Source organism: Sorex fumeus, unplaced genomic scaffold (assembly GCF_029834395.1).
Source record: "Sorex fumeus unplaced genomic scaffold, SorFum_2.1 ptg000044l, whole genome shotgun sequence".
Lineage (NCBI taxonomy): Eukaryota > Metazoa > Chordata > Mammalia > Eulipotyphla > Soricidae > Sorex > Sorex fumeus.
The window spans coordinates 44925015-44940042 of record NW_026606101.1 but is presented as its reverse complement, the minus strand read 5'-3'; the positions used below and the strand labels follow the sequence as shown (position 1 = coordinate 44940042).

General features: G+C 43.6%; 1 protein-coding gene across 1 annotated transcript in view; it reads right to left on the bottom strand.

Annotated features, from left to right (window-relative positions):
* Positions 1-13293, bottom strand: part of ACTL6A (actin like 6A) — a 28173-nt gene extending 14880 nt beyond the window's left edge. Inside the window, exons 1-5 of the mRNA XM_056122105.1 lie at positions 13112-13293; positions 5277-5353; positions 4920-5094; positions 3416-3516; positions 1782-1879 (exon numbers count right to left, since the gene is read on the bottom strand). Of these exons, the coding sequence (XP_055978080.1) occupies positions 1782-1879; positions 3416-3516; positions 4920-5094; positions 5277-5353; positions 13112-13136 (476 nt within the window). The 5' untranslated portion in view covers positions 13137-13293. The remainder of the gene's footprint in view (positions 1-1781; positions 1880-3415; positions 3517-4919; positions 5095-5276; positions 5354-13111) is intronic.
* Between the last annotated feature and the right edge of the window lie 1735 nt (positions 13294-15028).

The following is a 15028-nucleotide window of genomic DNA, read 5'->3' as shown; positions in this document are numbered from 1 at the left end:
ATTTGTGTTCTGGAACATAAGTTACACTTCTCATAAAAAAATGTTAATGTTACTTGTGTTAATGGAAAAACATTAACATTTTTGTAATCTGGGGGGAAGTGGGGTTTGGACCATGCTCAGTGGTGCTCAGAGGTTACTCCTAGCTCTGTGATCAGGGATCACTACTGGCAGTGTTATTTTCTTGTGAGAGTAATTTCTGATTCCATATTTCCTGACAGTGTTACTCTGAAAATTATGTTACAAAAGAAACACAAGCATCTCCTGGTATTTTCCATCAATCTTCTACTTAAAAACCTGTGACGTTTCCTAAAAAACCTCAAATTCAAACTTTAAAAACCTAACAAGCAACAGCCCCACAATCTGCCCTATTTTCACAACTCCACCCAACAGCCAAGTCTTCAGCTATATTTGCATTACAGAGATGAATGCTTGCTTGCAGATGCCACCTCCATGCTCTTGCTAAAGTCATCTCTAAGACAGCATCATCTGACACGTTAGATTGCAGGTACTTCAACAGAGACTTAACCTCTACAGTAATAAGAGAAGAATATAGGATAAACAGGTACAAAGCAAAGCTCTGGTTTTCAGTGCCTAATTCAAGATCACAGTTATTAATAAGTACAACTTGACTCTGCCCTGCCCCTCACAGCGTGTGACTACATTCTATTTTTTTTTTTGCCTTTTTTTTGGGTCACACCCGGTGATACTCAGGGGTTACTCCTGGCTTTGCACTCAGGAATCACTTCTGGAGATGCTCAGGGGCCCCTATGGGATGCTGGGAATCGAACCCAGGTCGGCCGCGTGCAAGGCAAACGCCCTACCCACTGTGCTATTGCTCCAGCCCCCAAATTCTATTTTATTACGGTTTGTCAGGCTACTCTGTTACTCCACTGAACTCCCACAACTGCTAACAAAAAATTCAAGTTAATCTGTACTTTTTTTTTTGAGTTTTGTCAGTGTTACTTTCAAGAACTGTTTAAAACTATTTTATCTTTTAGCAAGAACAATGCATTAAAACTACTGAAGGTCGGGACACAATAGTTCCCTATTTGTTGCTTAGTATTTTTGCAATGAATATCCAGAGGTTAAATTTTAAATAAGTTTATAGTCTATTTTCATTTTCCAATGGTAGTTAAAGAAGAGGAAAGAAATGGTCACCTCTGAATTCATTAACATCTGACTTAAACACTGCCCTTTTCAGAATAAAAATATTTAAAGTATTGTCAAAAACAGTAATAATGATGGTCCTCATTCCTCCGACTTGAAAGAGCCCCCAATATGCCATCGGGCTACACTAGCACATGACAGGGATGAATGGAGACGTTACTGGCACCCGCTCAAGCAAATCGATGAGCAATGGGGTGATGGTGATAGTGATAGTTAAAGTATTGTTAAGAAGCTGAATTTGTGTGCTGCTTTAGAATTTTCCTTTGCACCTTCAGGCCTATCAGTTGAAGAGAGAAACATTAAGGAGCTGGAGAGACAGTACAGCGGGTAGGACACCTACCTTGCACACCCAACCCAGGCATCCCCTATGACCTGTGAGCCCAGCCAGGAGTGATCCCTAAATGCAGAGTCAGAAGGGAGCCCCAAGTACTGCCTGGTGTGGTCCTCTGCCCACACCACCACCTCCCCCACCAAAAGGAAATACTGAAAGACAGTTAAAGATTAAAAAACAAAACAGCAAATTTCTGAGCAACTAAGAGTTGACTCAGAGTTTCCAGCTGGGTGCATCATCCTTAGAAACCATTCACTTCAAGAGAAAACTTTTTCAAGGATACGCTGTCAGAACTGCAGTTTTGCACAAGAAGAAGGCAGGGATGTTGTAGTGTTCGAACATCAACTCTGTCAGCTTCTCTCTCTTTGCTCTAGTATTCCACTTGAGAAAAGAGAAAAAAGAAATACAAGTTAGTTGATGTTTAAAAGTAAATATGTTGATTTACTACAAGATTTATTACAGTACTCAAGGAACAAAAGCGAAAAACATTAAAAAAATAAAAAACTATGGCAAATCATCTTCACAACTTCTTTTTGTAATTTTTATAAGCATATTAACAGATTTAAAGGATCTACTAATAACAAGCTACTTAATAAATATATAGTATGCTGCTATGAATTCTAGGAATTGTAATTATTTTCAATTATAGAAATATCAGGATTCTCATAAACAGAGTATATCGAGTCAAGAGTGACCCTGGGGACTGCAGTGCCAGCTCAACAGCCAAGAGCACTGGCCAAGGCCCAGGGTCACGGACTCCATCCCCAGCACTGCACCATGTGCTCTGAGCACCCTGGCAGCACAGCTGTGTGAGGTCTCTGCTCCTCTGTATGCAGGGTGCAACACCCAGCTGTAAGCCCCACAACCAAGTGTCCATCAGACAATTACAGCAAGGCCCAAAAGAGGATGGGGGGGAAGGGGGGAGAAGGTGGAACGAAAAGTGCATCCAGCAGTAAAAGTCTGAAATTTCTGTGAGGGAGGCTGTCCCAGGAACACTCGGAGACAAGGAGCCACTCGCGGCAATGCTCAGACCGGCAGTTTGGGCCTGATAACTGATCACAGAGGCCCGGTGATGTGATGCTGCTCAGCCTGGCTATATGCAGGGTGACCTGGACTAACACTAAGTGGTGTCTCTAGGGCCACAGGATGTCAAGGGGCCTCGACCCTCAAGGCCATCACATGAGTTTTGGAACTCCAAGATGGCTCATTGGCACCCCATGGTTCAGCAAGGCCCTCTGGAAGTGAGCCCTGAGTGGGGAGTAGCCCTCAAGCACCACCAGATGTGAATTTTAAGTCACCACATTTTCTCACTTATACTTCCATACGATAATCATAAGTTTTCAAACAACAGAATACTGGTAACCTAATCTAATTCAAGTCCCCTGGGTCCTTCTGACTACGAACAAATGTACTTCACAAGAGACTTCAGTCTAGCAATTTCTACGCCTCACACAACATTTGCCTTCTCTTCAAACACCTAAACATAAAAATATATACATATTGCCCTTAAGGTACACAGGCAATTCATACACAAAAAAGAGAATGTGGCTGAAATTAGTCCCATTTTAATTTTCCTAAAATTAAGAAAATGAGTATTTTTGTATTATATGTGTGTATATATATTTGTTGTTGTTTTATATCTAAAATATATATATATATATTTGGCATTTTGGCTTTTGGGGTCACCCTCAGCGATGTTCAGAAGTTACTCCTGGTGGTACTCGGGGGACCTTATGGGATACCGGGGATCAAACCTGGGTCAGCCACGTGCAAGACAAATGTCCTACCCGCTATACCATCACTCTGGTCCCATGAATGCCTTTTTAAAGCAAAAGGAAACATCCTTCAGATAAATAAAAACAAACAACTAAAGGAGAAAATTTAAAAATGGAGAACTTAAAAATGAAAGTGTCTCACCGGTGCTTCTGACATGAGAACAGGATGCAGGCTGGCTTCTGACTTGACATGCATCTTGTAGGTATGATCCAAAATAGCCTGGAAACTGTCCCAGTCTTCAACTAGATTATAAGATGAATAGCTTGAAAACAATGCTTATGTGAAGATAAATACTCCATGTTTAGGGACAAGCAACAGTACATGAGGCAGGGCACCTGTCTTGCACACAGATCCCCAACACCCTATATAGTCCCCTAAGCCCACCAGGAGTGATTCCTCAGTGCAGAGGGAGGAGTAAGCCTTGAGCACTGTTGAGTATGACCCCCCCCCAAAAAAAAGGGAAAAAAAGAAAAGTATCACCCCCTCAAAAAAAACAATGTTTTAAGAACGAGTTTCAATGATTCACCATATTTTAATAAATAGAATCTACTTATTCTACATATCAATTTCATATCATAATACTTGGTACAAACATCCTATTTCACTTCTAAATATACAACTTTTTTTCATTCCCCCAGATCCAACAATATCACAAACCGCAAACCTATCCCAAATTTAATTACTGTATCTAATAGATTTCCTGTCCTGTCCTGTCCTCCCGCTGTTCATCGATTTGCTCGAGCGGGCCCAGTAACGTCTCCATTGAAGACTTTGTTGTTACTGTGTTTTGCATATTGAATACATCATGGGTAGCTTGTCAGGCTCTGCCGTGCGGGGGAGATACTCTCGGTAGCTTGCCGGGCTCTCCGAGAGGGGCGGAGGAATTGAACTCGGGTCGGCCATGTCGGCTGCATGCAAGGAAAACACCCTACCGCTGTGCTATCACTCCAGCCCATCTAACAGATTTAAAAAACAAAACGAATATTATTCAATAAATATTCAACTCTAGCTGTGAGAAAACCCTATCCTTTAAAAAATATTATTCTCAATAGAAAACAACTTATCTTATTGGTTTTCTGGGTCACACCTGCAGGTGCTCAGGGATCACTTTTGCAGAGGCTCGAGGGATTACGGGGCGGGGGTGCCGGGGATCAAAACCAGGTCAGGTGCATGCAAAGCAAGAGCCTTCCCTACTGTACTATTGTGCCAACCCATGGAACTGCCATTTCTACATGCTTCTTCACAACTCTGTCTACACATGCTGGTTTGCTCTACGTCACTCAGTCTTCTCAGCCATGCTGACTTCTCATTCACCATCAACTGTCTTGATGAAAACCAACACTGATCCCCAAAGACAAATTGAAGTACTTCTCTTTTCTCTCTAATCCCATTACTGGTAAAACACTGCTACCTTAGGGAGCTTATCCTTAATATACTAAGCATACATCCATCCGCTACCTAGGAGTTTCTGGAGGAAAAGGAACGTTTGTTATGCCTCTTTGTATTCTGTGTGCATAGAGTAGCAGTTTGTAGGATGGAAGCAATAAAAACAAAACAGTCCATGTTTGAACTTATAAAATTGCTTTATATCTACAATGCAGAATGCATACTCTAAAACAAAATGCATAGGAAAGAAACATCATACCCATTCCATTTTTTAGTGGTGAAATGGCCTCCGCATTCTCCCTTGGCACACGCAGGGCATTGGTGTCTATGTAATACGTGGGACCACCCTGCTTGCCTTTATCACCATCTATTTCCATCAATGTGCTTCCATCATCTCTATCTACTACCACACCAATAGCTGTGGGGAAATCCACCTGTAAGAGTCAGAAACAGCATACACAAGCATACAAAGACATGTACTTTATACCAAGGGGTTATCCCCTCACCCCACCAACTAATAACATCTCCTGCCAATATGGGGCATGATTTCCACATGAATTAAATTCTACGCGAATGGCCCTGACTGAACCCAGCAACTCTTGAGCATCAGACTTACCTTGGGGCAATCTTCACCCGCATAACCAGCTCTCACAGTATAGGATCCAATGTCAAAAACAAGGGCTCCAACTTCATCTATAAAGAAAAGATACTTATCATTAACCACTTGCAAATGGGACCAGGGAGACAGTACAGTGAGTAGGGTACTTGCTTACATACAGCCGACCCAGCCAATCCCTGGCACCCCATATGGTCTCCAGAGGGCCACCAGGAGTGATTCCTGAAAGCTGAGCCAAGAGTAAGCCCTGGGAACCACCAGATGTGACCTCAAGACAAAGACCATAAAAAAAAAACCCTTAGCAAATTTAAAATTTAGATAATTTAGAAAATTCAAAACATCTAACATCCTCAACATGAGAACATATTTAAAAGCCCTATAAAAATGGAAACAGGATCATCGGTCTTGCTGCGCAAAGACCTTGTGATGATGAATGAGATTTTGTCTACTCCAGCCCAGTGCTGGAATACAGGTTCCCTGTGAACTCCTGATTGGACCAACTGCAAAGGAACCGTGAAACTCCTTCTCTTAGCTCGGAGGTGGGGTCAGGATGACCAAACAGTATCCAGCTGAGAGCCCTTCTGTAGCACCACCACAAATACAGAAATGCTGCAGTGAACACAAAAGTCCGCACAAGCCCACGCGGCAGTGAATATTCACAAGAGGGAAAGTTAAGTAACAGATGAACAAAGAGGTGATGGTATATACAGACACAGCGAAATGCTGTGTGATAATAAGAAAAGATAAAAGCTTACAGTTCACTGAAACATGGATGAACTGGAGGGTATCAGGTTAAGCAAAAATAAGTCAGAAAAGGGCTAACGTAGGTTGAGGTGCTTCCTCGGTAGTATACACAGAGACTAAACAAGGGAACAGAATGTCCAGTAGGATGACAACCCGTTGGTCTTGAATTACAAAACTAGGATTTTTAGGAGACTACCAAGCAATGGCAGGGAGGGTAGTAGGGGGAACGAATAGGCTGACTATGAGCTCAGGCCTCTGATGTACAACTGCTGCACTCACCACCATCCACGTGCCCAGGACTCTCCACCAGTGTCCCTGTGTTACTTCTACTATCTTAGACTGTGAGCGACTCTACCGAGAGACAAGAGCTTCTCAAGAGGTGATTAAATTAAAATTAGATCACCGGAATGGGCCCAAAGCCAGTGCAACTCAATTATTTACAATAGAAACTTGGGCAGAGATATGTACATAGGAAAGAGCACGCGAAAGACACAGGGAAACCAAGGTCAGGCACCTCTGTCAAAGCCAACACAGAGGTGATTCCTGCGCACTGATAGCTGTGGTCCCTCAAAAGGAACAAAAACCAACCCAGGATTTCCAAATTTGGGAGAGAATTATTTTTTATGTTTAAGCCACCTTGACTGTGCTCTTTTGTTCTGCAGCTGCAGCAAACTGTTACAGTTTAGGAAACTTAGGAAAGTTTCCATTCTTAGAATGTTTTTGAAGAGACCATGAAAGAAAATAGTTATTCTATAGCCAGGACAACTCCTTGGGGAGGAGAGCATCCCATGTCAGGATCCCATAGGAGGACCCCTTTCCTAAGTGACCTTTAGATAACGTCCTTTTCTTAAGTAATCTGCTCTACTCCTGCCGCCTCAATCTATATCACACTGCTAGAACTGTCCATCTACTGTCCCACAGGTACCTCAGATTCTACGAATCTACAGCACCAACGTCAGTCCCCTATTCTGCCGAATGAATCTTGGTATGACTTTCTATTTCATGGCCCATCATCAGAATCACAAACACCTTTTTGGACTTCATATCCCTCTTCAAGACCTGCCAGGTACTTCTCGTCAAAATCCCAAAGCCCTTCTCTTTCACAGCACTGCTTTGGCCTTGAGTCAAGCTCCCCCGCCCCCAACTCTAATTTCCTACAGGGACCACTCTCTGTTCCAACCTGCTCAATTCCCTGTTCAAGCTGCCACATGATGATTTTTCAAAATTGCAGCCCTGAACATTTTGAGCTACAATTCCTTAAGTGAAAAGAAAGTGAAGAATGAATCACCACTTACAAGATACAATAAAAATCATTTTACCCAACTGACATCAAGGCCTTGTACAATCTAGCAGCAGATCACTCGCCACTCTACATGCAAACATCACCAAATAATCAGTAAGTAGTCTCCTAAACGCACCTAGTATTCTCACTCAGTTAACTTCTGTATGTGCGCTCCTCTCTCATCCTCATACCTCTCTGAAGTCGTCTACCTGCCCTTCGAGTTAATGACTTTTTGCCTATCCTAAGTCATTCATGAATATAATTACAATAGCTTATCAAAATAAGACTTTATAAGGCAAAAATTCATAGAAATAAAGACCTACATTACGAAAGAAGAAAAAGTTCAAATCAAACTAAGGCTACATCTTAAACAAAAGGAGAACAAATTGTTATTTGAATTCCAAATCAAGCAGAAGAAAAAAATTTTAAAAAAAAAGGAAATTGTAACAAATTTCTCAGAAATGCAAGATATAATGACATTGTTAAGCTGGGACACCTACAAGAAATTAAAAGATTCTTAGAAATATCTATTGTCCCCCAAATTGAGAGAGCTAGGAGTAAACAGAAAACTTGAACAGGCTAATACAAGCAAGGAAGTTGAAGCAGTCATTAAGAATCTCCCAAAGAACAACAGCCCAGTCTAAATGGGTTCGTGGTGAGTTCCATCAAACCTGCAAAGCAAACTTAGTACCTTTACTCCTTGTTGAAAGTACTGAAGACACAGGAACACTCCCTCACAGTTTTTATGAAGCTAACATTACCCAAAGCAGATTCAGCACACGGAAAAGAAATTTCAGACCAATTTCTCTGACGAATATTAACACAAAATCCTCAACAAAATCTTAGAAAGCAAATCCAACAGCCTATCAAAAAGGTGAGACAATCAAGTGGGACTCATTCCAGCAATACAATGGTTTAACATTCGCAAACCAATTATTGTAATAGTCTTATCAATAAGATAAAAATCATATGATATCAACCAATGCAGAGAAAGCATTTGACAAGATCCAACATACATTTGTGATAAAAAAAAAAAAAACACACTCAACAAAATGGGGAGAAAGAAATTTTCTTCAAGATAGCAATGGCCGTAACAGTATCATTCTACATGGCACAAAACTGAAAAGGTTTCCCCGTAAGATGAAGCACAGGCAAAAACTGTTCCCCTTCGACACTTGTACTCAATATAGTATTAGAAGTCATAGCAATCAGACAAGAATAAGAAATCAAAGGAATTCAAACTGGAAAAGAAGTCGAACTATCACTGTTCACAGACATGATAATATGCAGAACTGTAAAACCTCATTTAAAAAATTCCTAGAAACAATAAACCAGTACAGCAAAGTAGCCAGCTACAAAGTCAGCACAAAAAACTGTCATGTTCCTAAATGTAAATAAACCAGGAGAGAAAGAGTTCAGAGTTCACTCCATTCAAAATATACTCCAAAAACATCAAGTACCTTGGAATCAACTTAATGAAAGATGTGCAAGATCTCTAGTATGCAAACTGTAAGTTGCTTAAGAGATAGAAGACCTTAGGAAATAGAAAAGTATTTCATGTTCATGGAATGGAAGAATATAGTAAAAATGACCACCGTACCTAAATTATTATACAGATTCAACGCAATCCATAGTCAAATTCCAATGAAATTCTTCAAGGACTTAGAAGAGTCAATAACTAAATTCATATGGAACTCAGATTACCAAGCATTGGGGAGACCTTGAGAAGTGCAGAAAACAAAGACTGGACCAGAGGGTACATAAAGACAGTGATGAAGGGTCTTGGGCACTTCAATGGTGATAGTGTGCAGTAACTGTGTGTATTAATCTATAAACTTTAACACTATTATATTTATATTGACTACATTATAATAATAAAAAATAAAAATATTTTGTAATGAAAATGTTTTGAAAGATTAAAAAAAAGAATAAAGCTTATATGGAAACATAAAATATCCCGAATAGCCAAAGCTATACTAAGAAATCAGAAATTGAAAGGTATTTCATTACCTAACTTGAAACTCTTGAGATTAAAATAGCATGGCACTGGAATAAGGACACTCTCTGACAAGCTTCAAAAAGACAAATCCCCAGATAACACATTGGATAAAGGATTCATTCCCAAGATGTAGCAAGGACTCACAAAGATCAACAACCAAAAAAATTCAGAAACCCCATCAAAACATAAGGAGAGGGCAGCTTCTTCATTAAATGAGAAAATTCTATCTCATAAAATTACTATACGCTGACCCAATAATTTATACACTTCGATAATATTGTATCTTGCACAGAAAACAATTCATTTTAAACACTAACCATTATATTTTTAAAATATGACTTGAGCAAAAGGACCTTTCTAGTACAGTGGACACTTAAAGTTTACTATCATTTAGTGAACAAAATGTTGTGAAATATCATAGCTAAATAACATTAAATTACTTAGTGATTTAAGTGATTGTTACATAGTATATTAGTAAGGACTCAACCCATTTTAGAATTTTTAAAAAATAGGGAGAGGAAATGAACAGACACTTCTCTGAAGACAAATGGCCAATAGCTACATGATTAAGTTCTCATCATCACTTATTATCAGGGAAATCCAAATCAGGATGACCATGAGACATCGTCTCACACCACTGAGAATGGCACATTATTTAAAAACTGGGAACAATCTGTTGGCAGAGATGTGGTAGAAAAAAAGTAACTCTCATCCACTGCTGGTGGAACTGTTATCGGGTTCAACCCGATGGAAACAGTATGGAGACTGCTCAGAAAAGTAAAAGCAGAGCTGCCAGGGGGCAAAGCAACTCTACTTTGTATCTATTCTAGGACACAAAAACATTGTTTCAAAAGGACCCACTCACACCATTCTTCATTGCAGCACTTTCCACAACAGCTATAGCGCTGTAGCACTGTAGCACTGTCCTCCCATTGTTCATAGATTTGCTAGAGCCCGCACCACTAATGTCTCACAACAAATTGTGAAACTTGTTGTTACTGTTTTTGGAATATCGAATACGTCAGCTCTCCGAGAGGGGCAGAGGAATCAAACCCGGGTGGCCGACTGCAAGGCAATCAACCTAAGTGTCCAATAACAGATGTGTAGATAATTCGTGTGTAGTGTGGACAGAAAACTAGGCAACTGAAAGGAAGAATGAAATCATGAAATTTGCCGCAACAGGGATGAAACAGGAGTCTCTCACATTAGTGACCCGAGTCAGTAGAAGGGAAAATACCAACTCACCCGGTGACCTGCGGAATATGTAAAATAACCAGACAAGGGAACGCAGCCTATCAAAAGGAGGATAACTAGATTACCCCAGCGTATAAAAATGAGAACAGAAAAGGAAAGAAATCAAGGAAAGAAGAGGTGGGTGGCAGGTAACTACGGGGTTTCAAGCATATCAGCAGTATAGACTGCAGCCTATCTGTTTATCTAAACCACAGAGCCACCAACATGGACAGCATGAGATCCAAATTACAACAACCAACTTAAAATATGCACCTCTCAAGGAGGAGGGAGGTGAGGGAGAGGCTGGTGCACTGGTGGAGGGAAGTTCACACTAGTTTGGGACAGGTGTAAGTCATCTTACACATGATACACCATGAATAATTTTGTAAAGCACAGTACCTTAATATACAAATTAATTGAAAAAAATCCCAACAATTCTTTTTCCCCCAAGGACCACCAAACCAGGATCTAAGCACTGAGCCAGGCGAAGCCCTGTGTACCATTAAGTGTGGCCTCCCTTCCAAAATAAGAATCTTACACAGCTTTAGGAGAAAATAATACAGCCATAAATGAAATGAGAAACAGGATTTTTTTCTGAGTACTTAACTACAGAGGAATTATGTGCCAGGAAGGCTGACTTTGTATACACATACAAAATATATATATTGTATGTATGAATTACAATGGATGTATGTGATTCATATTGTGTATAGTATGAATTAACGTACTGATTAAAAATAATGCATGAAGACTTGGAACAGTTATTGGCAAAGAGTATGCACTCATTTGGCATCAGCTGCTAACCTGATTATGTGCCAGGAAGGCTGACTTAAGGAGAATAAACCAAAAGACAATTTTAACAGAAAAGGTTTTGACCGAAATGCTTTCTTTCTCATCCCAAAGATGGTCATCGTCCCTCACCTTCTAGTAAATGATGTGGCTCCGGACTGGCTACTGAATCTATTCTATACTTCAGTTTTCTTCTTCAATAAACTGGGGACAGCAATAACACCACAAGGGGTGTATTTCATACTACTGTGTATAGTATGAATTAACGTATCAAAATATATATATTGTATGTATGAATTACAATGGATGTATGTGATTCATATTGTGTATAGTATGAATTAACGTACTGATTAAAAATAATGCATGAAGACTTGGAACAGTTATTGGCAAAGAGTATGCACTCGTTTGGCATCAGCTGCTAACCTCAGGAGTATCCATCTGGACCGCTCTTGCTGGGGCAAGTCCATCAGGAGTAGGGATGCTCCTAGACCAGGTTGTGCAAGGACCCGAACAGGGGCTGCCTCAGGCAGACCACGCACTCTCGTCCTCGTCCTCAGAGCCATCCCTCGCCTGAGTATGCATTTCTACGTTAGCCACAGTGAACAACTGCAATGCCCTGTCCAGAAACCCACGGGTCGGGGGCCACATCACAGGCAGGGGACCCTGCAGGACGCCAGCCTCGAGTGACAGACACATAAATTCATTTTCTGCACGGGCTGCATTTTCGGATGGGACAGAGGTGAATCCCACACGAAAACCCACCAAGCTTTCTCCAAAGTAAAAAAAAAAAAAGAAGAAGAAGAAGAAGAAGAAACAAAACGAAATAAAAAACCCAGGCAACTACATACAAACTCTCCTATCTGAGAAATCAAACTAAGTGCATAAAAACTCGGAGGAAAGAGGGGGGTGACGGTGGGCACGTCACTTTGAAAAGCTCCTCCGCTTCCAGAACGGCATCCTTCCTCGACACAGCCACGAAAAAGCAAGCCACACTCGGGATTCCGTCTCCCGTTCTCCTTGTCCAGGGCCACTACACAAAATCTGCACCGGTGCATCAAGCCGTTATCTAGCAAAACCGGAGGGAAGCTGGGGGGGGGGGGGGGGGAGGGGGGGACACGGCTTGGAAACTGGAAACTGGCTGGCTTTCTTTTCTTTCTTCCTTTTTGAGGGTCGCAGCAAAGTCGGCGGACGCACGTGCCGCACGCGCGTGGGCCAAGCGCCGCAGCAAACTTGCTACCAATCTACACCCTCAGTCCCCCCGGCCGGGGTCCCCCAGCCACCCAGAAAGTGGAGTCCTCTGCCCGGCGCCAAGGAGTCCGAAGCCGTGCGGGGGGGTGAAGGGGAGACCCCCAGCTGGACGCTGCCCAGGCCCGGGGTGCCCCGTCCGGGGGACGCGCACCCGCACCCGACCGGCGCGTCCCAGCTCATCCCGCGGGGAGGAGTTTGGAGGGAAAAAAGGAAAATCGCCAGGCAGCTGCAGCGACGCCTCCGGAACACAGCCGCCAGCGCCCGCCCGCGCCCACTGGGGGCTCTCCGAGGACAGCCCCCGGCCCGGCCCCGGGGCCCCGCCCCTCCCCCACCCCGTGCAGCCCGGAGCGGCCGGGCTGGAAGCGGCCGCAGGAACTCGCGGGTGCTCGGCCCGGGGTTGGGGGGGCGCGCCCGGGGGCGGGGGCGGGCGGGGTGGGGAGCCGGGGGTCCGGGAGGGGAGGCCGGGAGGGCCGGGGGCGGCGGTTACGGCGCCCGCGTGCTGGGACGGCGCGCGCGCTCGAGCCGCCGCCGCGCACTCACCTCCTCCGTACACGCCGCCGCTCATGGCTGCGGTCGCCGCGGGTCCCGGGCTCCAGGCTACCAGGAGAAGCGTCCACGGCGGCTGCGTAGGCGGGTCCCGAGAAGCGCTGGGCCCCCCCCACCGCCGCAGACCCCCCGAACTTCCACCGCCACCCCCTCGGGCAACAAAGCGGCGTCCACCCACCCCGGGCGCAGTCACACTTGCTGGCTCCTCCTCTGAGCCAATCGCCAACGGCCCGGCCGCGGGAGAGCCAATCAGAGGGAGAGTGTTGCCGCGGCACCGCCAGTCTGGCCAATCGGAGGCGGCGCTGGGGGCGGGGCGAGGGACGGCGGCGGAAGGAGGGAAGGAGTTGGGTTGCGGAGCTGGGGTGGGCGGGGCCTTCTGCGGAGTCCGGGCGGAGGGAGCCGGGCGGGAGCCGCGGGCCTCTCGTAGGTGAGGGGGGGCGGCTGGGGGCGAGCCCGGGGGCGGCTGTGCGCCGAGAGAGGCACCTGCGCAAACTGCAATTCAGAGCGAAGATGCCGGTGGTTCCCGCGATTGGACTGCGAATGCAGATTTTTTCTTTTTTTTTTTTTTTTTTTTTTTTCAGAAAAAGTGTTTTCAGCAAAGTTATGCTGGAGAAGTGAAGAGTTCCGATGCACCACGGAGTGGGGTAGATTGATAAAGTAGACCAGCGGATAAGATCCTGTGGTGGTTAATAATTGTAGGAAGCAAAAGATGATCTATCCAAATTAAATTTAGGTAGCACTTTATAAAGTTTATTTTATGTGAAGGATCGTGAAACACCAGCGGGAGGGCTTGGTGGTCTACCTCTTCTCTGCAAGTGTAAAAACGACTCAGTGGTATTGTCAACTAAGATACCACAATTTTAAATTAATCAAGGGCTGGAAAGATAGTACAGCAGGTAAGCTCTTGAGCATCGCCTAGTGTGTCCCAATCCCCAGAGAACAGATTTTAAAAAAATCCGTTTTATTTGCCATCCGTTTATTTTTCCTGATACAGGTACAAAACGATGTACTCAAGTCTCATCTAAGAGTTCCTAAATACATCTCTAGTCTGTCCACCGCTTGGAGTTTTCTGTTTCTGTCAGTCAAGATCACTCTTGTCTTGACCCTGGATTTCTGCGACTTGTTGCTCTGCCTCTTGGCTACATCAAAGGCAGTTCAGAAAAAAAATGCCCGTCTTAGTCATTTCACTCCTCTCAATTCCGAAAGATCGGTGGTATGTCCGTATCATTGCTAGCAATTGCTCTTAACCTTAGGATCGGTGGAATGAAGTTCTATCAGTGCCAGCAACATGACGGACAATCTTAGTAATGTGGGAAACAAATCTAGTGAGAAAACACTAACTCTCACATTATGATCTCAGTATATGACCATTTAGGAATCACATATTAGGCCCCCCAAAAAATGCAGAGGCCAACAAACTATGAATGGAGGGCCTAATCCAGTACACTTTCTGTTTAGTGCCAGACAAAAAGTATTTAAATAACACTAGTTATTCCATTTTTTAAGCCCTTTTTTTTTTTTTTTTTTTTTTTTTTTTGCAGGAGGGCCCACACCAACTGCACTCAGCTGTTTTTTCACTTGGCTCTGTGATCAAGAACCACACCGGGCGGGACTCTAAGGCTAATAATATAGGTGCTGGGGATTAAACTCAGGCCCATTGCATGCAAAGCCTTACCCACTGTACTATATCTCACCCCTTAAATGGATTTTTAAATCCTTTTTTTCCTTTTTGGGTCACACCCAGTGATGCTCAGGGGTTACTCCTGGCTCTGCACTTAGAAATTACTCCTGGCGGTGCTGGGGAGACCATATGGGTTGCTGGGGATTGAACCCAGGTCGGCAGCATGCAAGGCAAACACCCTACCCACTGTACTATTGCTCCGGCCCCAGCCCAGATTTTTAAATCTTTTT